Source organism: Mustela putorius, unplaced genomic scaffold (assembly GCF_011764305.1).
Source record: "Mustela putorius furo isolate JIRA1106 unplaced genomic scaffold, ASM1176430v1.1 tig00537227_pilon_pilon_pilon, whole genome shotgun sequence".
Lineage (NCBI taxonomy): Eukaryota > Metazoa > Chordata > Mammalia > Carnivora > Mustelidae > Mustela > Mustela putorius.
The window spans coordinates 11237038-11264912 of record NW_025422368.1 but is presented as its reverse complement, the minus strand read 5'-3'; the positions used below and the strand labels follow the sequence as shown (position 1 = coordinate 11264912).

Sequence of the window (27875 nt, the reverse complement as noted above, 5' to 3'; positions counted from 1 at the left end):
TTGTATGAAAAATTTTATTTCAATCTTCACTGAAGATAAGTTATCTCATAAAGGGGTAAGCTACCCTGGGGTAGCTATCATAAACATAGGGATTATATTTCCCTAATGTGTTATTCTGATCAATAATTTCAAAAACAGAAAAGAATGATGATTATAATTAACAAAATGCTTCATTTCTCTTTCTCTCCAACCATATTACAATCTAGTTTCATCTACATTCTAAGCAAGGAGCTAGGGGATATAAACATTACTTCAAACATGTTTTTTTTCTTCCATGTTATCTTGCCATATTATTTGTTTTGAATAGTCAAGAAATATTATAAATTTTATAGCACAGAATAAACATCACTGATATATTAGATAATAGAAAAAACATAGGTTTTAGGATCTTAAATCCAGATCCTGCTGCTTACTAGCTATAAGTCCTCTAGAACATCAGCACCAAACTCCCACTTCAGCAGGATGTTTTATAATCACAGGAGATAAAAATTATAAGGCTCCTAGCACATGGAAGGTGCACAGGAAATTTTAGCTTCCTTCCTTTTAAAGAGTAACATATATATGGTTTTATCAAGGGTAGTGGTTCTAAAAGTCATGCTTCATTATCTCCCTCAGACAGACTGTTGCATAACATGAAGCGTCAAGATCGAAAGAGATCAAAAGAGATAAAGTTGCTTCATCAATGTGAGAACCTTCAGTTTTGACATCAGTATCATGTTCTTCCATTAGTTGGTATGAGACATTACGGGGATGTTTCAGTATCTGTCTATAGCATCCTGGAACATTGAGCTTCAGAGTCGGTACTTTAAACCTACATGTCTGTAGTCCATCTCTGCTAAGTACTTCCTGGTACCACTGCCCAACTTTGTTCTTCGGGTACTGAATATTGTATCCAAGCACTGGAAGAACCACCTGTGCAGAAGAAGGACAAAATTACATGAAACAGCCTTCAGAAAAATATATGATCATTGTATCACTAAGATTCGGTATGTAAGAAAATCACTGGGGCGCCTGGGTGGCTCGGTTGGTTAAGCGTCTCTCTTCAGTGCAGGTCATGATCTCAGGATCCTGGAGTCCCGTGTCAGGTTCCCTGCCCAGCAGGGAGCCTGCTTCTCCCAATCCCTCTGCCACTCCCCCTGCTTGTGCTCCCTCTCTCTCCCTCTCTTTCAAATAAATAAATAAAGCCTTAGAAACAATGAAAGAAAGAAAGGAAAGAAGGAAGGGAGGGGGAGGGAGGGAAGGAGGGACAGAATGAAAGAGAGAAAGAAACAGAGTAAGGGAGTTAGTCACTGATATATGATCATTATGTCTCAGGATATAAACAATACAATCAGCCTGAAACATGCTATTAAATTCTACACTACTTTGATTATTTTAAACGCTACCAGGCAAAGAAAAGAGCTAACTAAAATCAAGAAGGACTCACAACAACCAAGGTAACTAGCTCAAGTCAGATATTATTAGACAAATTATTGTTAATGTAGAAGAGAGGAAACAAGAGGTTTGGGTACATTTAATTAGCCGACAAAGATTTAATCTCAATGTAGTCATATAATCCTAAAAGCATATTGTTTCTATAACAAATAACCCCTACTGCTCAGTGACATAAATGGTATTTTGGTTGATAACTTTACGCTCTTCTTTCTTATTTAGAAACATGAGAGTGAACCAGTAGCACCAAATAGTGTTTTGCTCAGATCCTTATGAAAAGACACTACAGATTATAGGGCTTTCCTCCTTTGCTGATGATTTTAAACAATACCAAAAGGTAGTCAGAAAAGGGAACAAGGTAAAAAATTCAAATACAGACAACATGAGTGGATTTCAAACTCATTATGCTAATTGAGAGAAGCCAGACATAAAAGACCACAAACTATATGATTCCATTTATTTGACATTCTTTCAAGGGCAAAATGATCAGGGCAGAAAATGAATGAACCGCTCAGGAGTGGGGGCTGGAGCTGGGGGTGGGGGTTGACTAAAAAGGGGCACAGGGAAATTTTAGGGAAAGATGAAAATGTTCTTTATCTCAATTTCTCTGGTAGTCACAAGACTGTATGTTTATCAAAACTCTTAGAACAATAAACTGATAAGAGTGATTTTTCTTGTAAATAAATTCTACCTGAATTATAAAGTAGTTAAAAGAAAAAGGTGGGAGCAAAGAACTGATCAACATTTTGTCTTTTGGATACAGTATCTACATACAGATCTAAGCGATACCAATTTTTTTTTAAAGATTTTATTTATTTATTTGACAGAGAGAGATCACAAGCAGGCAGAGAGGCAGGCAGAGAGAGAGAGGGAAGCAGGGTCCCTGCTGAGCAGAGAGCCCAATGTGGGGCTCGATCTCAGGACCCTGAGATCATGACCTGAGCTGAAGGCAGAGGCTTAACCCACTGCGCCACCCAGGCGCCCTAAGCAATACTGATTTTTAAACAAATTTACCTGATGTATTGCATACGTGTCAGCTGATTCCTCTTCCTCAGTTACTAGATGAACCTATATTTTAAAAACATGACAAAAATATGGATGATTCATTGCCTCAATTTTCCCTGTTATGTATAATTTGACTCTTATGCTGAATAAACATATACCCAAACAAGATTATTTTCACAATTTGTTTCTAGACTACATAAAAATTAGAATGATACTTGCTGTTTGGGCCACTGAGAACTGAAGTTGGAGCACAAAGGGGGTGTAGAGTGACACCCCAAGGTGACATTTCCACCTCATCACCAGCAGCCTTTCCTAACTTACAAAACTGTTGAGCTGAATCAAAAATCTGCCTCTGGGAAACCGCCCCCCATCTCTGTCGCCAACAAGTGCCATAATGCTCTCTGAGAAGTGATTCTCGAAATCTGAAAATACTGAAAAACATGGTCAAGTACAGAAGACCATGTTTTGTGGTTAGAGAGCTCCCTCCAGGTTGATATCAACTTATTTTTTTAATTAGCAAACGTGCTTTCGGTATATGGCTATTTTCCAACTAGGAATTCATCTAACTTTTTAACTGACACATTTCTCTATCTTGTTCACAGAGAAGTTAAAAGAAAATCTACCAAGTTACCTGCAGTAAAGGTGTAACTGTTAGTCTAGTAAACCTATCAAGAATCAGATTAGTTTCCTAAAATTTTTAACTGTAGATGCACAACATTACATGCCCTATACACCATTTATTAGAAACTGTACTGTCTTTTCATTGTCATGTTTTAACATGTTGGGCCTGTAAGTCCTGCCTTTTCTATTTGCAGTGCTTAGTAATAAAGTATAAATGATTGGTCCCAAACTACATAAAGACTTTTTTTTTCTAATAGAAGGAAAGTTAGTAAGATATGAAGGAGAAAAAGTTCTCCTTTCTCCTACAGCTCCAAAAGAAAACAGATAAAGTTCTGATCACAAAACTGTCCTTGCAAATGTTACTTTGAACAAAGAAGTCTTATAAGACATGTATTTCAGAGCTTATTACCATGTCTTGGCAGAGACTTCTGAAAATCTGAATTAGGAATGGCTAACTTACTAAATAATGCGTAGCCCAGGTAATATTTAAACGAACATGATTTCTGGAATGTGTGAAAAAAAACATGATTTTTCACAATTTATCCAAAGGGAATCACTGACATCTCTTCCATTCACAAGGTAAAATAAGACCTATAATTCTGCTAGATTTCTTTTTAAAGTTTCATATTTTATCTCAGTTAAATGACCATTCTTAGTGATTTATGTTCCCCAAAATCACTTTCTTATCTAAATACTCATAAGCCACCCACTAAATGAAACAGTGAAGCAAACATTGGTCACTCTGGCTTGCTTAGTCATTACTCTCTTTTCCGATAGGAGCACCCTCATTTTCAGGGAGCTTCCCTCCTGGTTCTCCAACATGATTTGGGTGATATGGTTCCAGGGAGGATCCTTTGGAACATAGGCTTAGCCGATCACATACTCCAGTCCACAGGAAGTGGTCTTTCCTAGCCAGAGAGACTTAATTCCACGGCCTTTATTCCATTGGGAAGAAAAGTCCTCTTGTCTACAAGTTGTAAGAAATAAGCTTAGAGTTGCTCATAACCATCTTGCCAGCGAAAGAACAAGCCAGACCAAGAATGGCTCTAACAGAGGAAAATATAGTTGGTAGATGAAGAAAATAGAGACAGATTATTTAGGAGTTTGGATATAGCTGTGTCTGAATTAGTCAGAGTCTCCGTTTTGAGAGCCAATGAATTCCTGTCCACTTTCCTTTAAGTTGGTTGGAGGAAGATCTCCATTACTTAAAACCAAAACAAAAGCCAACCAATCAAACAAATAAACAAAAACCTTAATTCATACATCCAGACTTCTACCATTAATTCAGATAAAGCTCCCTTTACATGGAGTTCAGAGTCTATGTTTCTTCATTTTTGAAAAATTGGGCCATGTTCTCTCTCTAGATGCTAACACCTTTTATGTACTCCATGATTTCTCTGGTAGAGATCAACTCAGGCTAGGTCTTTTAATTCTGTTACCTGTGTCATGTAATCTGGGTCTTGATTTTCATTTCTATAAAACAGGAGTTAAAAAAGAGGGTCTCTAAGATCCTCTTCTCATGTAAAATTCAGTGACGTTATGATGTTACATATGAAAGCACTACTCCAATCCCTCCACATTTATAACATCTTTGTAAGACTAACTTGAGATAATGTTCTTTTTGCATTATATTACAAAATAAGCTTCTTTACTTGATTTATGGATTTTAGTTTTATTATTTAAATTGCTTAAACCCACAAAGATAAAAGTACTAGTTGGATAGAGAGGAAATGAAAGAATCAACTTATGTAATATAAATTGTTAAAAGGAAAAAAGCAAGCTCTGAAATTGCAATTATATAAAATCACATTTATATAAAAGAAATACACATATTACACACCCCATATACCATTATTATAAAAAATTGTATTCTTTTTCGTATTTTAAGTTCTGAGCTTTATCTAAGCCCTCTTTTTCTTTCCTCAGTGTTAGCTAATAGAATAAAAATATACTCTCCTATGTATTTATGGGAAAGCATAGAAAAGGTCTAGAAGGACACATGCCAAAAAACAGAGGTTAATTTCTTAGACACAGGAGAGAGAAAGACAGTAAGAGTGATGAGGAGATGACAGCTTCATATGTAAATTTTTGATTTTTCACTTTTAATGATACTATTTTGTGCATTACTTCTGTAATTGTTTAAAATATATTCTTTAGGGGCGCCTGGGTGGCTCAGTGGGTTAAGCCGCTGCCTTCGGCTCAGGTCATTATCCCAGGGTCCTGGGATCGAGCCCCGCATCGGGCTCTCTGCTCAGCAGGGAGCCTGCTTCCCTCTCTCTCTCTCTGCCTGCCTCTCCGTCTACTTGCGATTTCTGTCTGTCAAATAAATAAATAAAATCTTAAAAAAAAAAAAAAAAGACAGCCCTGGGCATAGAAGCAGATGATAAGTAAATACAAATAAAAATATAAAATGCATGCTTAGTTCTAAATTGTTTCTCAAATCAAGGCTTCTGAAAATTAATGTTCCCAGTGTGGTAACTACTCTTTGACAACTTTGATTAAATGACACTTACTTTACTATTTGGGAAATGTTCATCAATATCTTCATCCAAACAGACCAAATCACCCTCTACAACTCTTGATCCATAGGTTGCAAGTCTGTAAGATACTGCCTCATTCCAAATTTTGCTGCTATATGCATGAACGTAGAATATGCGCATTGAGTGGGGAAAAGAAAACCATGCCTGGATACAACCCTCCTCTGTCATGCCAAAGCGATGCAACGACTCCAACAGTGCTCTCTCCCGAACTTTGAACTCAGGCATCAAGGAAAGTGTGCCTTTAGCATCCTCTGAAATAAAGAGAAAATCAGTGAGTCAGCCACTTTCATTTACAGGCCAGTTATAAAGACTTTTATTATACCTGCTAAATGAGAGGTAATGAACTTTAATATGAAGATGACGTTTAGCACCAACTATAAACCTGGCTATACCTGAAGAGTTTTTCTGTCTAATAAAGGTCATTAATCATATGGTCCATTCTCCATTCACTTTCCCTGCTTTAAAAAAAAATAGCAGAAAGCACATTAGTATACCTACTTCAAAATGGAGATAAATTAACTTGTAATTATTCAGATTTCTTAAAAAACAAAACAAAACCACTAAATAAACCTCTGAGCCTACATATTTTTAAAGAGCTATTATGAACATTTATACAGAATCTTTTGAGTAAGAAATGGCTGAATCCATCAAGGATGCTAACAGGCCTTGCTAATGGGATGCTTTTTAAAATTAAACTAACGAACTCTAATGCAAAGATGCTTATTCAGGTAGGAATCCTCATTTTAATAAATGTACCAGGTGTTTCTTATGCTCACTCAAGTTTAGGAATCACTGTCATAAAGAAATTATATTCTTAGAATTCTAAATAGATAGAAACATGTAAGTCATTTTGAGAGTCAAACCCATGTGGATTGACTGTAGAACCCAAACTCATAACCATTTTCTTTGGTGCTTCCCAGGAAACATTCTGTATTTACACCATGATATTGAGCTAAAATGTCCAAAATGACTGGGCTGAATGGGCAACTAAACCAAAAACAGTGCACAAAGAATTAGATATAACAAATAAACTTTTATGTAGTTTGTTTTTAAGTCTCCTCTAGTTGTAGTGTATACTTTCATTGGTACCAGTGTAGAATTTGAAATTCTTAACTCCTCTGAGGATTTTTTTTTTAAAGATTTTATTTATTTGACAGACAGAGATCACAAGTAGACAGAGAGACAGTCAGAGAGAGAGGAGGAAGCAGGCTCCTCGCCAAGCAGAGAGTCCGAGGCAGGGCTTGATCCCAGGACCCAGGACCATGACCCGAGCCTAAGGCAAAGGCTTTAACCCACTGAGCCACCCAGGCACTCCTCCTCTGAGGATTTAGACCAAGAAAAACTAAGAAGCTATTTCTCCCCTCACTCCTACCCCCAAACAAGAGTTAAAAAAAGACAAAAGTCCTGGATATCTGACCAAAAATGAGTCTTTGACATGTAATAAAATTATTTAATGTGTAATATATTACAAGCTATTTCTTATCACATTTATGTAGCAAAGCAATAAATACCCTCCTGCTGACATAACATTTGTATTGTGTATTTGCATGACTATGTATAGGGTAAAGAAATTTTTAAATACCAGTTTGAAGAAAATATTTCTTTGCTCTATTTACAGGATCATCCAGATCTTCCGGTGTAAGAAATAATTTTATAGCCTCCACCTTTAAAAATCAAGCAAGCAAACATATGTTAAACAAAAATGACAAATTACTTACTTTTTTAAAAAGATACAAATTCTTGGATACCATAAGAGAATAGGCACTTAACAAATAATATTTGAAACTGTAATTTTATCTTCAAGCTTTCAAAAATTAAACAGCACCATATTTGGAAATATATCTGCACAAAGCAACTTCATACATAGGTTTAAAATATTATGGACTGGAAAAAGTATCTGTCATTTCCATAGTTCTACTTCTGTCATTCTTTACCTCTATCATCAAGCTTAGAATGCAAGTATGAAGGAATCATATAAAACTCAGACTTGACCAACATATATAACAAAAATAGGGAAGGAAGAAGGCATAGGGAAATGGTGATCCACTAATTTCATTTCTGTTCTCAAGTCTTGGAATTGTCTGATCTTACAAATAATTGCCAAAATCTTTTTTTTAATTGCCAATTGGGGTGCCTGGGTGGCTCAGTCAGTTAAGCATCTTTCTTTTTTTTTCTTTCTTTTTCTTTTTTCTTTCTTTCTTTTTCTTTCTTTCTTCTCAGAGAAAGTGAGCAAGCACAGGCAGACAGAGTGGCAGGCAGAGGCAGGGGAAGAAGCAGGCTCCCTGCCAAGCAAGGAGCCCAATGCAGTCCTCCATCCCAGGCCGCTGGGATCATGACCTGAGCCGAAGGTAGCCACTTAACCTACTGAGCCACCCAGGTGTCCCAAGCATCTGTCTTTAGCTCAGGTCATGAATTTGGGGTCCTGGGATCGAGCCCTGCGTCAGACTCTCTGCTCAGCCGGGAGTCTGCTTCTCTCTCTGTGCTCTCCCTCTTCTTTTACCCTCTCTCTCTCAAATAAATAAATAAAATCTTTAAGAAAAGAAAAAGAGGGGCACCTGAGTGGCTCAGTGGTTAGAGCCGCTACCTTTGGCTCAGGTCATGATCTTAGGGTCCTTGGATCGAGCCCCACATCTGGCTCTCTGTTCCATGGGGAGCCTGTTTCCTCCTCTCTCTCTCTCTGCCTGCTTCTCTGCCTACTTGTGATCTCTGTCTGTCATTTATTTATTTAAATAAAATCTTTTAAAAAAAATTTGCAAAAGAAAGAAAAAGAGTCATGGTTGTTTAAATTTTTATGGGGCACCTGAGTGGCTCAGTCAGTTAAATGTCTGCCTTCGGCTTACATCATGATATTAAGGTCCTGGGATCAAGCCCCACATTGGGTTCTCTGCTCAGCAGGGAGTCTGCTTTTCTCTCTCTATCTCTCTCTCTGCTCCTCTGCCCTGCTCATGCTCTCTCTCTCAAATAAAAAATAAATTGCCAACTTTAATATTTTCTTTTAAAAACTAAATAGATAAAAAGATGCTCCTTTTTTTAATGTCTCTATGAGGTCCTGTATCGTTATTATTATTATTATTATTATAGGTCTCCAGCACTATGATTTCTAAGTATATGTTTTAGAATAGGAAAGGATCTTAAGACAGATTATTCAACTTAAAATTATACTCAATCTTACAGTAGTCATTCATTCATTCAAATATATATTCAGAAGCTAATTCATTCAAATAAATATTGCTAAGCATCTACTATGTGCTAGGCACTGTGCACTGTACTAGGGTTAGAGTGTTGAGCAAGAGAGATATGATGTTTGTTTACTGGAAAAGACTGAATAAACAATAACAGTAAAATATACTAAAACCTAAGATGGGAAGTCCAAGAGGCTTTGAGGTCACAAGATAAGAAGAATTCAATTTTTCTTGGGAGTGGGATGAAAATTTAAATTGAGATGCAGAGAATGTACAAGTTGGGGCAGGGATGCTTCAAAGGAAAGAAAATATGGCTGTCGAGCTGTGGGGCCAGCCTCTAAGCTGGCCCCCAATGATCTCCACTGGCTGCTACTCATGCCTACCACAGTCCTCCCCCACACTTATCAGGGTGGGTCTGTGTGCCCATTAAGTGGGACAGAGCCGGAATAAAAATGTCACTTTCCAGATTACATTATAAAAGACATTGAGATTTATGTTATGGTCTTGTGGTCTCTCTCACTCTTCTGTGCTCCTGGACTCGTCTCTCAGAGAAGTCATTCCATGAGTAGCCCTATGCTGAGAAACTAAATCTTCCTGCCTACAACCATGGGAGTGTGCTTGAAAGCAGGTTCTCTATGCCCATTCAAGTCTCCAAAGACTACAGCCTGGTTGATAGTGTGACTGCACACCATGTGAGACCCTGATGCACCAACACCCAGTGAGGCTGCTCCCAGATGCCTCATCCTCAGGAACACTGAGACAGTAAATGTCTGTCAATGTAGGCCACTCAGTTTTGGAGTAGTGCGTTACACAGCAACAACTGATAACATTCTAGCAAACTTTACAAAAATGAGAAGCATGGAATATGAAGTTTAAAAGACAGAAGAGCTTTTGTTTAAATGTTATGAGAAACAGGAATTTTATACAATTTGATGTCATATTTTTGGAACTGTAGGGTGTTAAGTTTTCTCTAAATCCTCTATTAATTTTTTTTTTTTTAAGAATTTGGTGAGTGCTGGCCAATTCTCCATTAAGTCTCAAACAAGTAAGAAACACAGGGACACTGCATTCAGTTTGCTTTATTATAACGTGATACTAAAAATATAGTAGCGGCTCAAAAGTGTTCAATAATGTAGTATGTGGTATATGTATGTGTGTGTGTATATATGCATTTATATGATGGGTTAAGAAAGCAAAGGGCTGGCTTATGTAGTAAGTACAACCGACAAAACAAATCAGATCATAGTTTTATTTAAATTCATACCATTTTACTCTTCAGCAAAGCCAGTCCAATCTGGTCGGTGTGAACTTTCCTTCCCATCCCAAATCTCTGTGGTCCGTAGTAATTTACAAATCCTTTATTCTACAAATACAAGAAAACCAATTAATTAGAAGAATATTGTGGGGCGCCTGGGTGACTCAGTCAGTTAAGTGTCTGCCTTTGGCTCAGGTCATGATCCTGGGGCCCTGAGATCAAGTCCCACAGCCTTCTCCCTGCTCAGTGGGGAATCTGCTTCTCCCTCTCCCCGTACTTGTGCTCTCTCACATGCTTACTATCTCAAATAAATAAATAAATAAAATCTTAAAAAAAAAAACCTATATTGTTATGGATTGCATACCCATGTTCCCCCCAAAATTCATATGTTGAAATCTTAACCTCCAGTGAGATGATATTTAGAGGTGAGGACACTGACACATGACCTTTTTAATTAGGTCATGAGGATAGAGCTCTCATGAATGGAATTAGTTTCCTTATAAGAAAAGAACATGGAGCTAGCTCCCTCTCTTTCCATCACATGAGAATACAAGAAGAAGATAAGGCTGGTGCCCTGATCTCAGGCTTCCAGCCTCTAGCACTCTAAGAAATAAACTTCTGTTATTTAAAAGTCACCAAGTCTGGTTCTTTGTCATAGACCCAAAGTGACTACAACAAATAAGTATAATTACTGTGTCAGAATATGTAACCAAGTCTTTCTCTTCATATTTATTTTAATGAAAGAATATTATAATCACTGATACACACGTAAGAGCCAAATGGTCTGAAAAATGGTATAAAGTTAAAGAAAAGAAAGGAGAAAACCAAACAACTAAAAGATAGAAAATAAAACCAACAAAAAAGCTTTAAGAGTATGTCAGATTTCCATTCACATTACTGAAGGGATTGTGGGATGCAGGTCTTTCAGTGCTAAACCAGCGAAGTTCCAAAACAAACTGTTTACCTAGGACTGGATCTGATTTTTGCCCAGAAGCTCTTTCTGATTTTGAGATGCTTCTGCTGTCTGGTGAGGCTGGGAATAAGAAATAAATTTACTTCAAACCCAGCAAGTCTTGGTTCCTTTATACATAACAATTCATTTTTTAGTTATCTCAGTTTCTGAAGGCCTGGGCCAAGACAATGACATGGCATCACTTCCCCAGGAAGAGAAAATTGTAAATTACTCTGCAACCTTAAAGACACTGGTCAGGGGATAAACATGCTCTCACAAAGAAAACACTGGGTCCAGATCGTTTCTTGAAAGCTAAGAATTTTTCATGCTCACTTTATAAGTATTTCTCATAACAATTTTTATTTCAAATTTAGAAAAATAGTATCAAATAATACTCTAGAATAACCAAAAAAGCTTTGAGTACGTCTTCAAATTATTTAGGACTGGATATAACAAAAGTTACTAGAAGTCAAAGTTAAAACCCTCTAAAACAAAACTTCAAAGACTTTTTTTTTTTTTAAACTTCAAAGACTTCTTATTTGCAGAATTAAAGTTGGCTAAAGTTAAAATCATTCTTTTTTTTTTTTTTAAAGATTTTATTTATTTATTTATTTATTTGTCAGAGAGAGAGAGCGCGAGCGAGAGCGAGCACAGGCAGACAGAGTGGAAGACAGAGTCAGAGGGAGAAGCAGGCTCCCTGTGGAGCAAGGAGCTCGATATGGGACTCGATCCCAGGACGCTGGGATCATGACCTGAGCTGAAGGCAGCTGCTTAACCAACTGAGCCACCCAGGCGTCCCAAGTTAAAATCATTCTTAATGGAGATTTTATAATAGGCAGTTGTATATTCATAAATTCCAAATGAAAGATGGGCAATAAATGCTATCAGAATCCAGAGAAACTCTCTCTCCTTTGTTTAAGGAATATCATTTAATAACAATTTTTTGAGGGAGGAAAAAGTTTAGGTAGGTCTAGGAAAAAAGGATAAAAACCCATCATATAAAGAATATTCAATCACAAATAAACGTGAATTTTTTTTTTTTTTAAAGATTTTATTTATTTATTTGACAGAGAGAAATCACAAGTAGGCAGAGAGGCAGGCAGAGAGAGAGAGAGAGGAGGAAGCAGGCTCCCTGCTGAGCAGAGAGCCCGATGCGGGACTCGATCCCAGGACGCTGAGATCATGACCTGAGCCGAAGGCAGCGGCTTAACCACTGAGCCACCCAGGCGCCCCAAATAAACGTGAATTTAGAAAATCTTTCATTGGAAGTCATTTTCCTGACCATAGGCATAATAGTGATTTAAAAACCAGTTTTGCTTATTTGTTTTCCTTTGGAGAGGAATAAAATTGTGTAAAAATGTCTTTGTGGTCAAGATCTTAGATCAGTGTTTCTCAGCGTTAGCTGTAGAGTAAAGTCACCTAGGGAGTTTTTAAAAAATACTAATAACCAAAGCTGCATTCCCAAATGTTCCTATTTGATTGGTTTGGGGGTAGGGACTGACTGCTGAGATTGCCTAGAAGCACTCCAGATTGAGGATTACTAGTTTAGATCAGGGGTTGTCAGACTACTAACGGCCCAGAAGTCAAATGTGGCCAACACTTGTTTTTATAAATAAAGTTTTACTGGGACACAACCATGCTCGTTCATTTATGTATCGTCTATGGCTGCTTCCACACAAGGGCAGAAGAGTGATTGCAACAGAGGCCATATGCCTACAAAGCCAAAATTATTTATTATCTGGTTCTTTACAGAGAAAGCTTGCTAACCCATACATAGTCTAGATGATCAGACTGAAGGTTATGGCATATTGAGATGCCTGGAAAATGTCACTTTTATATTTTAAATAGTTATTATTGTAACATAATAAAATGTGTATGATTTACCATTTGTATGCATTGAAAAAAAATTCACAATTAGATTGAAAAGAAAAAAAAGATTGTGCATAATTCTGTTAAGTAATATAACTATTTAATTAACAAAAAGTTCTGGAAAAAAATCACTGAACAAAATTTCCTCCCAAATTAATCCCTTTGCCTAAAATACTATTCTAGGGGCGCCTGGGTGGCTCAGTGGGTTAAAGCCTCTGCCTTCAACTCAGGTCATGATCCCAGGGTCCTGGGATCGAGCCCGTATCAGGCTCTCTGCTCAGCAGGGAGCCTGCTTCCTCCTCTCTCTCTGCCTCCTTCTCTGCCTACTTGTGATCTCTGTCAAATGAATAAATAAAAAATCTAAAATAAATAAATAAATAAAATAAAATACTATTCCATATGGCACATGCTAAAAAAACAAACACACAAACAACAAAAAACACCTCTCTTCTTATGCAGATAGATTCCCCCCATAACTCTATTTTTAAAATTACATTAAAGTTTTGTTTTTTAATACAAAAAATGTACTAAGAAGAAAATTAATAATAAGCCAAAGTGCCCTAATTATAATTTTTTAAAAATAATGACATGCATATAAAAAGAAAAGATACAAAAGAAAAAAGTTTCCCTTTTTGTCTCAACATAAAGATAAGGCCTACAAAGATTTTCCTGTTACACTATTTTAAAATTGAGTTTTCTTACCTTAACATTTTCTATTGCCTCCAAAATTCTTTCTCTCAGGTTTGCAGAGTCATTTATTTGGCTTCTTAAATTTCTGATGATAATATCAAAGTGATTTCCTTTGAGCTGACCGAGTCTAAGGGAATCATCTACAGATCGAATATTAAACACATTCATTCTTTTCTTTTCAATTTCTTTTTCAATATTTTTCAACCTATAAATGATAAATCATATAGACTTGTTAAATATTACACTTAAAAATTAATATAAGGTTTAAATGACAGTTGCCAGACAACTACTTTTATCAGAACACTAAAATTTTTTTTGAAATTCAAAAGGTAATGCTATTTCAACAAATGTGCACTAAAAAAAAATTACTCTAGGATTATATTCACAAAGTTATTTTATGAACTGAACAATTCAATCATTTATAATCTGCCACTTCTCAAAGTTTCTGTATTAAAACTGCCTATTTTTCAGTATAAATTTAAGACGTAACATTATTTAGAAGATAATCATATTAAGGCAGAATGTGCTGCTCAATAAGCCCTTAATCAATTAATTACTATTGACAGGAGGTTAACATGCTCCTACTTAATATGCTCCTAGTGAGTTTTTAACCTCACATTTATTTATTTGATGCAATGAGAAAGTAAAGTTCTAGCTTATAAAGTAATGTCAGATTACCTTTCTGGAGTCACTTTTCTAACAACCATTGCTTGATAGGTGATGGCTTTCTTGTCTTTTAGGCCTGCATAACTAAAATCTGAAGGAATCACACCAAGTTTGATAGCTAAAAATCCAAGTGCTTCAAACATTTCCAGATTTTCTTTCCGTAGGGTAAAGGCTGAAACAAACAAAAATCCCAGATTATACACACACACACACACACAGAGCTACATCAACTACTTCTTAGTAGACTAATAGATCTAATAGATTAATATAATGAATCAAATTATTAATGTAGCCATTTTTTAACAAGATATAAAATTAGTGTTTTAGATTTCAGCAGTCATTTGAAAAATGCTAATTGGCTCAGAAAATACTTATTGAAAAAACATCTAAATTCCTTAATTTGGCATTTTTATCTGAACTCAGTCTCCCTTTTCAGTCTCTGCATGTATATGCTGTATGACACAGAGAATGTCTCAGAATCTGTGGGTGGATTTAGAGCCTTCCACAGCTTTGTACTTTCACACATTTGAATCCTCTGTTTAAAATGTGTTCCTTCCATTTTACTGGCCATACTTGTGTTTATTCTTCATGATCCAACAGCAGCAGCAGTTCTCCCTTAAGTTCTTCCCAGGTTCCCAAGACTGAATGCTCCTAAAGCAGGGATCATGTTTGTTGTCTCAACTGTTATACCCATAGCCTAACACACAGCAAATAATTGCTGAATGGATAAATAAACTCCACAAGGTTGATTACACAAACTTGCATGTCTCCACAAGTTGTCATTATCAATACCATGACACATGCCACCATGCATTATAATTTCTCTCTTTATGTTTGCTCACCCCATAAACTGGGAGCTTCAGGAGTTTCAGAGATAAAAATAGCATTTGCTTTGTGGTAGGTGTTTAAAAACAGCGTGGGAGTTAGATTGTGAAGGTAGGGAGAAGGAACAAGCCCAGTACCAACTACCACCAAAGAAATTCCTCAATATGCTGGCCTATATACCTGCCAGCATTGATAGTAACAAAATACCTCAAGTCACCGTTCACCGTATTTACTTATAAGATACATCAAACTACTGCCCTCTTCCCTCAAACCATGAAAACAAATGCAGGTTTTTTTTCTGTAACTGTCATCAGCAGCTACAAGGGTTTCCCTGAATAGTGAATACTCTAGGAAAGATGAACATTAAACATAAATGTGATTCAGGAAGTAGAAGGATGTGAAATGTATGTATATATCTATCCATCCATTTATGAATAAATAAAATAGCTAAACATAGTATCACATTTTAGAATATCATAAGTTGCTTAAAAGAATGGGGAAGATCTATATATTTATATCTTCATATGAATAATCTCTAAAAACACAAAAATAGTAGGTTAAAAAATATAGATAGTGCATATAATTTGTGGGAAAAGTAAAAATCTACAATGCGATGTATATTTTCAATGTTTTAATTTCTACAAGAAAAATATTTTAAACTTAAGTGTTTAAAAATTGTTAAAGTATAAACAAACAGCTATAACTTCTGAAGAATATTCAAGCACTATCCATTACTTTCTAGATTTATTTTTACTACCAGGGCCACTATTTTTTGTACTTTCATACAGCTCCCCAGATTTCTCCAAATGTTCTATTACAGCCATGATAAGTTAAATGCACATGATCTCTGTTATTCTTTTTTTTTTTTTTAGATAAACATATAATGTATTTTTATCCCCAGGGGTACAGGTCTGTGAATCGCCAGGTTTACACAATTCACAGCACTCACCATAGCACATACCCTCCCCAATGTCCATAATAAAACCCCTCCCCCCAGCAACCCTCAGTTTGTTTTGTGAGATTAAGAGTCACTTATGGTTTGTCTCCCTCCCAATCCCATCTTGTTTCATTTATTCTTCTCCTACCCCCCTTAATCTGTTATTCGTAAAGAACTGATAAAAGAGGTACAAGAAAGGAGACAATCATATAAGCTAATTCTGTGTGCAAAATCACAATTTGTTCTTTCCACTTTTGGGTATCCTAACCAAATAAATACAAATATAAACATCTGATTCCAGGACAGCTGTTTTTATGACTTACTTCAAATGAAATTTTTAAAAAATTTATTCATTTGAGAGAGATACAGAGAGAGACAGAGCACAAGAAGGGGGAGAGGCAGAGGGAGAGAGAGAAGCAGACTCCCTGCTGAGCAGGGAACCCAACATGGGGCTCAATCCCAGGACCTGGAGATCATGACCCAAGCCAAAGTCAGATGCTTAACCATCTGAGCCACCCAGGTGCCCCAATAAAATGAAATTAAAAGCCCATTCGTAAAATGTAGAGAAATTATAACCTCGAGATATTTCAGCTTTTTGTTTTAAGATTTAATCACAAACTTGAAATAAAATGATTTCAGAAGATGTGCTGGCTAAAGATATAATGGTCAATAAAATAAAAATGATCCTTGCCTTGGAAGCATTTAGTCTTAGGAGGCTGCAAACAATTTGAGGAAGTGTTGCTGTTCTAGGGGTTTGAAGAACGAAAAGAAGTATGGCAAACAATCAAAGCATTAAGATCAAAATATCAAATATTTCAGTATTGGTAGGATTTGTGGGACCCTATTATTTTATGGGGCCTATAATATCCTCCCTTTCCCAAATACATACCTGTGTAAAGGTGAGTTTTATTCTTTTGATTCAATCAAAACAAAAAATTCCAAAAGACTGAATGTAAGAACAGATATTAGAATCGAGCTGACTTTTATTAAGGCAGATATTAGAAAGATTTGCAGAATTGTAAAATAATACCTCTTGTCACTAATTTTTTAGTTGAAAAATATGGTTATTTTTCATGTTACTAGTAATAGGTTTCTTTAAACTAGTTCATTATTTTTAGATTTTTCTGGGGTTTTTAAATTGAAGTATAACTAACACACAATATTACTTTAGTTTCACATGTACAACATGGTGGTTCGACAATTTCTCTAGTTTAAAAGGTTAGAAATCAATAGGTCATAACCACACAAACAAAAGTTGTTTGGGGTATACAGTAACTTATAAGAGCTATACTCTTCAGGTGTCTGAGAACCAAATGTTTGAGAGTCAATTAAGAATAATGTGAAAAAATATAGTAGTCCCTCAAATATATCAAATCTGTGGAACTAGACAGAAGTCACTAAAATATCTTAAGAGTCAAAGAAATGTTAAGCAAGCTCAGCCATGCAGGAAGGAACCTCCAGATTGTCTGAAATTATATAATTTGTTGCTGGTTAGCTTCAGTGCATAAGGATTTTTTTTAATTTGGGATTATCTAGAACTTAGAATATTTAGGAGAATCAAATCCATGATTTTGGTATTTGTGTTAATAAATCTGTGTCTTATATATGTGGAATGTTTAAGAGAATGAGACTTACCTAATTCCGATTATAAATGCATATAAATTTATATAATTATAAATTATAAATGGAAATAAAATTATAAATTGATTTAAATTTGTCTTCTTACATTGAAATCTCACTAAGTTAGTAAATAACATGGGAATACACAGGAAAACTTAAAGGCCACCAAATTTATACTTTTAATTTATAAGATTTATAACGTTTTCTGATTACTTGGAAAAAGCGAAGTGCTTTAAAAAAAGAAAATGAATTATACTAAACTTTAAAATTCAATTTCCACTTGTAGCCATACTGGAATAATCAGTACTAGATACGACCTCCCATTATAAACAGATAGCTAGACAAAACATATGGAACACCTGTTTGTAGCCACTGGAGAACAGGCAGCACAGAACTATGATTCAAAAAGAAAAGGAAAACAGGAAGTGAGCCTAAAATACTGTGCGTTTTTGTTTGTTTTGCCTAGATAGTTTCTAGACCATAGCACAGGGAAAAAGAATCCAGGTAGAACACAGCATTTATGCTGAATTAAAAGGGTTACAGGTTAGAGCTCAGGAAGGCTGAGTGATCAGGAATCAATAGGGCAGAGTTCTAGATAAGATGAAGCTCTGTAGGCAGAAGTCCAGAAATCTGCATAGGTGATCCCTTGAGGTATCTGCTTATTAGTGATCTGCACATGCCTAAGATCAACTGCTATATACCATTTATCTAATATTGCATAATAAGTCACCCCAAACCTTAGTGGCTTATAATGTTCACTTATCCCTCACAGTGCCTGTGGGACAGGAATTCAAGAGCACCTTAGTTTGGTGGCTTGAGCTCAGGTTCTCCCACGAAGTTGCAGTTAGATGTTGCTGGGGCTATAGTTATTAAAAAGCCTGACAGGAGCTGGAGAATCTATTTCCAAAGGGACTCACTCTCATGGCTGACAAACGTGCTGGCTGCTGACCAGAGGCCTCAGTTCTCCAATGGACTGCCTGGATATCCTCACAGTATATTAGCCAGCTTACCCCACAGTGAGCAAGCCAAGAAATAGGCAAAAAGTAGAATGCTTTTTATGACCTAGCCTTAGATGTTACACACCATCACTTCTGCCATATTCTACTGGCCACAAAAGGCATTTGTGTGAATACCAGAAGAGCACTGAAAATCTACTTGGGATTGACAACAATGATCCATCTTCTGGCACTAATACTATTAGTTCCACTACACACACCCCAAATTCAAAATATACTCTCTTTCTGTCAAATAAATGTACTTAATACCATTAAACTGTACATTTAATAGTGGTTAAAATGGCAAATTCTGTTATGTATATTTTATTTATTTATTTATTTTTTTAAAGATTTTATTTATTTTTCAGAGACAGAGGGAGAGAGCGCAAGCGAGCACAGGCAGACAGAGAGGCAGGCAGAGGCAGAGGGAGAAGCAGGCTCCCTGCCGAGCAAGGAGCCCGATGTGGGACTCGATCCCAGGACGCTGGGATCATGACCTGAGCCGAAGGCAGCTGCTTAACCAACTGAGCCACCCAGGCGTCCCTGTTATGTATATTTTATAACAATAAAAATAAGTTTTTTTAAGTGTTCTACTTTTTAGATAGGTATATTTGTTAAGAATTTTTAAAAAATGTGTTATTTTGTTCTTACAAAAGGTTGGCCTGTGCAAAATATGGGCAAGGCATACTTTACCTTGGTCTTTTTCTTTGTTCTTAGACTTGTAGATACCCCAATATCTCCATACAATTCTCTGGTGAACCATCAATTCCTCCCCTTAATAAATCCACCAAATTATTCATAGTTTTTATAAAACTAATTTAAACTAATGCATAAAAAGTTTCCACAATTTTTTAGTTCAATAATTCAAATTAATACAGTGAGAATTTCAAGCAGTATAAAATCTATAACTGCTTAAATCCCTTATCAGCAACTCTCCTTTCCACATTGAAAGCTACTTTTGCTTTTCCTTCAAAATAGATTTATCTGTTACCATTTACTGCATGCCTCATGTGTCAAGTGCTGTACTAGCAGCTTTCTCATGAATAAGGCAAATCACACACCAGACAAAATTTCAGGACAGAAGACATCCACATTTGAATAATTATATATATTAAAATTTTTCATTAATTATTTCATTTAATAGTTAGAATATCATTGTGAATTTACCATTACCCCATTTTAAAAGTACAACCAAGGGCGCCTGGGTGGCTCAGTGGGTTAAGCCGCTGCCTTCGGCTCAGGTCCTGGCATCGAGTCCCGCATCGGGCTCTCTGCTCAGCAGGGAGCCTGCTTCCTTGTCTCTCTCTCTCTCTCTGCCTGCCTCTCTGCCTATTTGCGATCTCTCTCTGTCAAATAAATAAATAAATAATCTTTTAAAAAAATAAAAGTACAACCAAATGTTACAAATTATTAAGTTCCTTGCCCATGGTATTATTTTTTTTCATTTTTCCATTTGTGGAAATTAGTCTTAAAGAAATTAAAAAGTTCATAGACCTTTTTTATGAACTGAAGTCATAATATAAAATAAAACCCACAGAGATTCAAGGTCCAATCTCTTCATTTATACCAGAGTCCCTACATTATATAATCCTGTTTCTGTGCCTCATATAATCTGTGTGAATTTGTGTTGCTGCTTTTATCTTAAAAGCATTGCTATATAAGGCCAATATTTATGATGAACACAGAGGCAGAGATCCTGAACAATATCCTAGCAAGCCAAATCCAAAAAAAATTTGGAAAAAAAAATTATTCACCAATCAAGTGGGATTTATTCCTGGGTTGCAAGGATGGTTAAAAATTTGCAAACCAATCAATGTGATACATAACATCAATAAGAAAAACCATGTGATCATTTCAATAGACACAGAAAAAGCATTTGCCATAGTACAACATCCATTCATGATAAAAATCCTCAAAAAAGTACGTGTAGAAAGAACACACTTCAACACAAAAAAGGCCATATATGAAAAACCCCCAGCTAACTTCATTTTTCCCCTATTTTATTTTATTTTATTCCAGTGTTCCAAAATTCACTGTTTATGCACCACTCTAGTGCTCCAGGCAATACGTACCCTCCATAATACCCACCACCAGGCACACCCATTTTTTATGAGAAAGAACTGAGAGCCTTTTCTCTAAGGTCAGGTACGAGACAAGGATGTCCACTCTCACCACTTTTATTCAACATAGTACTAGAAGTCCCAGCCACAGCAATCAAAGATGGAAAGAAATAAAAGGCATCCAAATTAAGGAAAAAGTAAAACCTTCACTATTCGCAGATGGCATGATACTATACATAGAAAACCTGAAAGACTTTATCAAAAACCTGCTAGAACTCATAAATGGATTCACTGAAGTCACGGGATACAAAATCAATGCACAGACATCTGTAGCATTCCTACACACTAATAATGAAGCAGTAGAAAGAGAAATTAAGAAAACAATCTCACTGACAAGTGCACTAAATAATAAAATCTTAAAAAAAAAAAAAAAGATACCTGTGAATAAACCTAACCGAAGAGGTGAAAGACCTATATTCTGAAAACTATAAAATGCTTTCTTTCTGAAAGAAATTGAAGATGACACAGAGAGACAGAAAGACATCCTGTGTTCATGGACTATAAAAACAAACATTGTTAATATGTCTATACTACAAAGCAATCTGCACATTTAATGAAATCCCTATCAAGATATCAATAGCATTTTTCACAGAACTAATCCTAAAATTTGTATGGAACCACAAATGACCCTGAATAGCCAATACAATCTTGAAAAACAAAACTGGAGGCATCACAATTCCAGACTTCAAGTTATATTACAAAGCTGAAGCAATCAACCCAGTAGGGTACTGACACAAAAACAGACACATAGATCAATGGAATGGAAAAGAAAATCCAGAAATGAACCCACAATTATATGGTCAACTAATCTTCAACAAAGCAGGAAAGCATATCTAATGGGAAAAAGACAATCTCTTCAACAAGTGGTGTTGGGGAAACTGGACCACTTTGTTACACCATACACAAAAATAAATTCAAAATAGATGAAAGACCTAAATGTTAGACCTGGAAGCATAAAAATCCAGGAAAGAGCATAGGCAATAATTCTCTGACACCAACTGTAGCAACTTTTTTTGTAGATAGGTCCCCTCAGGTAAGGGAAACAAAAGCAAAAACAAACTACAGGCACTACACCATAATAAAAATCTTCTACACAGCAAAGGAAATAATCAAAAAACTAAAAGGTAACCTATAGAATTGGAGGAGATATTTGCAAATGATATATCTGATAAAGGTTTAGTATCCACAATATATAAACTCAACTTCCAGAAAAAGTTGTTGCTACAACTCAACATCCAGAAAACAAATAATCCAATTTAACAATGTGCAGAAGACACAAACAGACATTTCTCCAAAGAAGACAAACAGATGCCTGCCTGGGTTGCTCAGTCTGTTAAGCATCCAACTCTTGATCTCTGCTCAGGTGCTGGTCTCAAGGTCATGAGTTGAAGCCCTGCATTAGGCTCCAGCCTGGGTGTGGAAATTATTTTAAAAAAAATGGATTATGGACATTGGGGAAGGTATGTGCTATGGTGAGTGCTGTGAAATGTGTAAACCTGGCAATTCACAGACCTGGACCCCTAGGGCTAATAACACATTATATGTTAATAAAAAATTAAAAAGTTTTTTTTTTAAAAAGGGAAGGAAAAAGAAGAAGACAACATACAGCTGGCCAACAGACACATGAAAAGATGAAAGATGTTCACCATCACTTATCATCAGGGAAATGCAAATCAAAACTACAATGATATATCACCTCACACCTGTCAGAATAGCTGAAGTCAACAATACAAGAAACAACAGGTGTTGGCAAGCATGTGGAGAAAAAGGAACACTCTTGCACTATTAGAACAGCCACTGTGGAAAACAGTATGGAGTTTCCTCAGAGTTAAGAATAAAACTTCCCTATAATCCAGCAATCTCACTACTGGGTATTTACCCAAAGATTACAAAAATACTAATTCAAAGGGATACATGCACCTCTACATTTATAGCTGCAATATTTATGCTTCCAAGATATGGAAGCAACCCAAGTGTCCACTAATGGATTGATGAATGGATAAACAAGTTGCATATACATAAAATGGAATATTACTCAGCAGGAAAGAAAGAATGGAATCTTGCCATTTCCAATGACATGGATGGTGCTAGAATAATGCTAAGTGAAATAAGCCAATCAGAGAAAGACACATACCATATGATTTCATTCATATGTGGAATTTAAGAAACAAATGAGCAAAGGGGGAAAAACAGAGAGACAAATGAAGAAACACTCTTAACTATAGAGAACAAACTGCTGGTTACCAGAGGGAAGGTAGGTGACGGGGATGGGTGAAATACGTGATGGGAATTAAGGAGTACACTCGTCATGATGAGCATTGGGTGATTAAAATAAAAACTTAAAAAATAAATAAAATAATGCGTTTAACCAGGAAAAAAAATTAAAAAGCTTTGCTCTATCTATAAAACAAGACCATCTGAAACACTTCCTATTCTTCATGTAGGATACAGACCAATTAAACCTGATCAGCCAAACTTGTAGAGTAAGATTTCATCAGTTCCTTCCAGGCCTAAGGATTGAATATATCTGCTAAACAGTGATTTTCAAAATGTGGTCCCCGGGCTGAGCAGAAAAAGTGTCACCTTGGGCATTTCTGAAAGCCCTGCCCCAAACCTTATAAACCAGAAACTCTGAGAATACAGCTCAGAAATCTGTTTAACAAGCCCTTTTCGTGATTTTTAATGCATGTTAAAGCTTGAGAACCTCCTCTCTAAAAGAGTGACAAAGAAGGAGCTCCTTGAAAGGAGGTTCTCTGCCTTGCATGGTGAAGTTCATTTGTTTAGATAACAAGGTGTTCTCTTCACTTTCCCAAGCACAGCAGACATGCTCTACTTATCTGAGTATTTAATTTTAATTAAAATAACTTCTAAAAAATGAAATCAAGATTTATCTCCAATAAAACTTATTAAACACAAAATAACTCCTTCAACCTTGAAAATTTGTGACTATGCTAATTATAAGCATCTGTGCTAACCATACTTTGATCAATAAGGTTAATTCTTAAAATTAGTGTAATTCGGAAGGCTTTATCTTCCACTAAAAACCACACCCAAATATTTTTTCTGACACCCCTCTGGTTAAGTCTATTTAATTCATTTGAAATTATTAATCTTTCACACTATTTTAACTAACTTTATCAAAGAAAATGGTAATGACTTATTACATTACCTGTATATATAACTTTTTGATCCCGGCATTCAAAAAGAGACCTTTTCCTGTGCTTGTGTGTTTTTTCCCGAAATCTTACTGTAATCACTACATTTGGATTACCAGCATTATAACTAAGTTCGGGGAAAGATTTGGTTTCTACAAGGTTTCCAAACTTTTTGTTGATAAAATGATGGACTGCTTTTCTGTGGTCTTTGTTTGTATCAGGTTTAAAGGTAAATTTGGAATTTTCTTTCTTTGCATCCAAATATTTAAAGAAGTCCGATGCTTCTTCTTCAGATACCAAGTGACAGAGTTCCTTAAACTCAAGATTTGGTTTTACAACAATCTCACTGTTTCTACCAACAGTTATTAAAAAGGGGAATTTCTGCCTAATAGCACTATGCAAAATAGCCCTCTGGTTTTTGTCAAGGATTCTGCCCAGTGAGAATTCAGGAGATGATCCAATTAGCTCAGTTTTAGAATTCCACTTCTCTTTTATATCGCAGGCAAAGTGATTCAGTAATTCATTAGTTTTTTCATCTAACAAGTTGTCTAAAACGTGAACTTTTTCTTCTTCACTTTTGGAAGTTCCATCACTGATAGTATCTTCCTTTTCTGAAGGAGACTGATCATTGTGGTCATCATCAGAGCACCCAGTGAAAGTACTGAATTCTTGGTTCCTTCCCTCTTTAAAGGATAAATTTTGAAAATCAAGTTTTGTCTTTTTGGCAAAATTATTTGGCTCAGGTTGTATTTTACTAATCAGCTCATTGGTGGCCTTATTAACTAACTGTCCCTGTTCATCAATCTCTATAACAACAAAGTCACTTGGTAAGCTTTTTATAGTGCCATGAAATCCAACATGATCAGTAATGAAACGCAAGGAACTAAACCTGATCCTAAAATCTGTATCCTCTTCCATCCTTAAATAACAATGCCTACAAAAGAAACAAAGAGGCAGTCAGTTACCAGAAAGAAAAGTTATGGATAACAATAAAGAAATATACTTGTAGGATTTTTCTCTCTCCCTTTCAATCATGAGTCCCCTTAAAAGGCATTAGCAATTTATTTCTATATGTCATGTGTATTTTCACTCTTCTATACCAAGATGAATTAACAGGTAAACTTTTCTGTTATAAATGATGATTTGCAACTTCATTCTTCACCCACTCCAAGTTTCCATCTATATCCCGGATTGAAATGGATCAGTTTCAAGTTTACTTTAAAAATAACCACTTGTAGGCCCACAAAGAGACCAGAACATAGGACTGAAAGTTATTTGTCTAAATCCCATCCTTGAAAATTTCCAGCTAATTCCAGAGAATTTGTGGCTAGATTTATATATTAGGGGTTAGAGATGAGAGAAAGGACTAGAAGACAGGAAGAAATAGTCCAAATTGATAGATAAATGAAGTTCTAAAAACCAGCTTGCAACTTGATTATGCTTCAAAACACACTTAAATTAATCATGAGCCTTAAACTTTCTTGAAAACCTAGTTCCAGACTTTTACAGATACAAACTTTTGATGTTGATCCACAGGAAAATTCCAACTGTCCTATTGGCATCAGAGAGAACACTTCACAAATCTTAAGCAGTAGGTAAGAGAATAATCCTCTGAAAAAGCCTTTATTCACTCTTCACACAGCCTACAGTTACCATACCAGACAGTGCTATATCAAAGATAAAATACCCAGGGACCACATACTATTCACATACTAACGACCTCTCTAGGTAACTCATCATCTTCTGGACCTTCATCCCATTTCTAAAATGTATTCTACTAATCTGAACCAATTTAGTAAAGCGCCCCATGCATCGTGTCACATGGAAATCACAGCAAAGTCTCTATATCCTAATTTCCTAGACTACATAAGGATATATTTATTTTCCTCTGTTCCTTAATTTCCTGCATAGCCTCCTCAGTTTCTTGCCGTAACTGAAACCTAGTTATTTCCCCATGATGCTGCTTCTCTAGTCCTCTCAAGTGAAGGCTATTCTTCCTTTCACACCTACTTAACTTAGGACCTGGAGGAAGTAAATATTTTCTGTTTGCCAATTCTGCAAACTATTTCTCACTCCTTTACCTCCCCCAAATCCCAACGCCTTTGAAGTTCATGCGATCAGATCAGGCTTTGTCATCTGCTATCATCTTCTCTTTGGTCTCCAGACGACTCCTCTTCATTCACAGATGATTTTAACAACTCCCTCAATGTCTTCCCATCCAGCATGACTTCCATGTCCATCCATATGCATCATCTGTTTAACACCACAGTCCCTCTGTTCCTTGATCTCCACTTCAAGTCACTTTTACTTCATCTTGGTCATAACCTTGACTTTCTCAACACCAAAAATTACATCAAGTTTAAGCGTCTGGCTCTCTGATTACTCTTGCTGTCCTTCCATCATTTATCACTCCCATCTTAGAAATTCTTACATATTGTGAAGGTCTCGAATCTGCCTCTACTTAACTAGTCCACTATTGCCTATTTTCCACATGGCCAGAACGATAATTTGAAAGGTAAGTTAAATCATATCACAACCCTCTTTAAGACCTCTAATCATATTGATAATGAAATCTAAATTACTTACCTTGGCTTCCAGAGACCGCTAAGATTCTGGACTCTATCTGTTCTCCAAATTTATCTTGTACCCTTTCCCATTACGCACTATACTCCAATTACAATGGCTTTCTTCAATTCCTTGTGTTAACTGTTGCCGCTGATTAAATTTGTAATTCCTCAGTCACAACTCAGAAAGGTTGTCTCTGACTGATATAAAGGAACCAACGGATCACTTTCACTTATGATAACCAGAGAAAGCATAATACAAGGGACCATTTAAGTCCTCCAAACAATTCAAGACATAGAAATAAGGTAGAGACATATCCTAAGTACATACAAACCAAATATGCAATGTGTTAGGGAAAACTAAACAGCCCAGATACATGAACAATAGGAGGAAAAGTTTTGTAGTACAGTTCTGGAAAATACAGCTAGGATTAGAACCAAAATGCTAGACAGTGAATGCCCAACCAAGAACTTGGGATGTGTCAAGTGGTCAACATATAGCTACTGGAGGTGTTTGAGTAGAAAAAACGACACAGTCCAAAAAGACGTTACAGTAAGATGAATGACGGCACTGAGCAGATCAATGTGATGAAGTCCAAGAGCTGGAAAGCAGTCATCGAGAGCAGTTTTAGGACTGTCCTAGTAAAGAATAATGATGTACTCTTTCCCCAGTAGAAGGAAGAGGATATAAAGACCTTCTAAGCTACTGGGTTAGCTAGAACACCTTGGGAAGAACGTAATGTTCAGGGAATTACAACTGAGCATCTTAGTAATACAAAGAGTGGAACTGAGCTGGAGGGAGGCTAGAAGCCCACGTGGAGTTTAACACAAATAGGCAGTATTCCTAGACAGCAGACTTCTTGACGAGGGTGCGGGGCGGAGACGAGTGGCTGACCCAAAGTTGGGGAATTGTTGGTTGGGGGCAGATTCTGCGGAGATGTTAGAAAGGCAGCAGGTAGCGCTTTTCCCCTCCTGCTCTTCCTTCAAATGCCAACGCTCCACTGCAGTCAAGCCTATTGGCTTTCCGCCACCAAGTCGCAGAACTAGTCTCTGGCGGGGTTGCCTTCTGGCGCATCCAAAGTACCCCGAGCACAACCAGTGTCTCCACCTGCTTCTCCCTCCACAGCCCCCGCCTGCCCCAGCGCTGATACTAGCTCACGTCGCCTCCCTCTTTCGGGCAAAAAGTCGGGGGTCCCAAGGCTAATCTTGTCATTGCCCCGCACACAGCCCCTATGTAAAGCAAGAAGCTCTATGGGTCTACCTCGCGTCCAAGTTAAGGAATTCCTGGGCACAACGCTGCGCGCATGTCCGGAAGTTCTAAATTACTTCGTCTGCGACAGCGGCGTATTTAAAGGGGCAGGCTCCCACTTAAAGAGGAGCCTTACGCGAGACCTGGAATTTCTCCCGCTGCAGAGCCGCCTGGCGGCGTGCAGAGGAGGTACGGGGCG

The 27875-nt window shown here is 36.6% G+C and overlaps 1 protein-coding gene across 5 annotated transcripts; it reads right to left on the bottom strand.

Annotated features, from left to right (window-relative positions):
• Positions 1 to 27826, bottom strand: PUS7L (pseudouridine synthase 7 like). 5 transcript variants are annotated; one of them, XM_004765565.3, is made up of 10 exons: positions 27689 to 27751; positions 26450 to 26628; positions 23878 to 24797; positions 14224 to 14383; positions 13558 to 13750; positions 10044 to 10142; positions 7180 to 7261; positions 5571 to 5848; positions 2446 to 2499; positions 1 to 912 (listed from the first exon to the last, which is right to left on the bottom strand). In XM_004765565.3, the coding sequence occupies exons 3-10, from the start codon at positions 24779 to 24781 to the stop codon at positions 586 to 588; spliced, it is 2097 nt and encodes a 698-aa protein (XP_004765622.1). In that variant the 5' UTR covers positions 24782 to 24797; positions 26450 to 26628; positions 27689 to 27751; the 3' UTR covers positions 1 to 585. The 5 variants fall into 5 exon arrangements, with proteins under 5 accessions (XP_004765622.1, XP_004765621.1, XP_004765624.1 ...); XM_004765564.3 differs by having other exon boundaries at positions 26450 to 27826; XM_004765567.3 differs by lacking the exon at positions 26450 to 26628 and having other exon boundaries at positions 27689 to 27826.
• Positions 27827 to 27875: the final 49 nt, after the last annotated feature.

Coding starts and splice junctions, on each gene's coding strand:
- PUS7L (XM_004765564.3), bottom strand. CDS start 24,781: ATGGAAGAGGATACAGATTTTAGGATCAGGTTTAGTTCCTTGCGTTTC. Junction 7,262..10,043: donor CTTTGCTGAAGAGTAAAATG/GTATGAATTTAA, acceptor TGATTTTTAAAG/GTGGAGGCTATAAAATTATT. Junction 913..2,445: donor ACACGTATGCAATACATCAG/GTAAATTTGTTT, acceptor TCTTCTGCACAG/GTGGTTCTTCCAGTGCTTGG.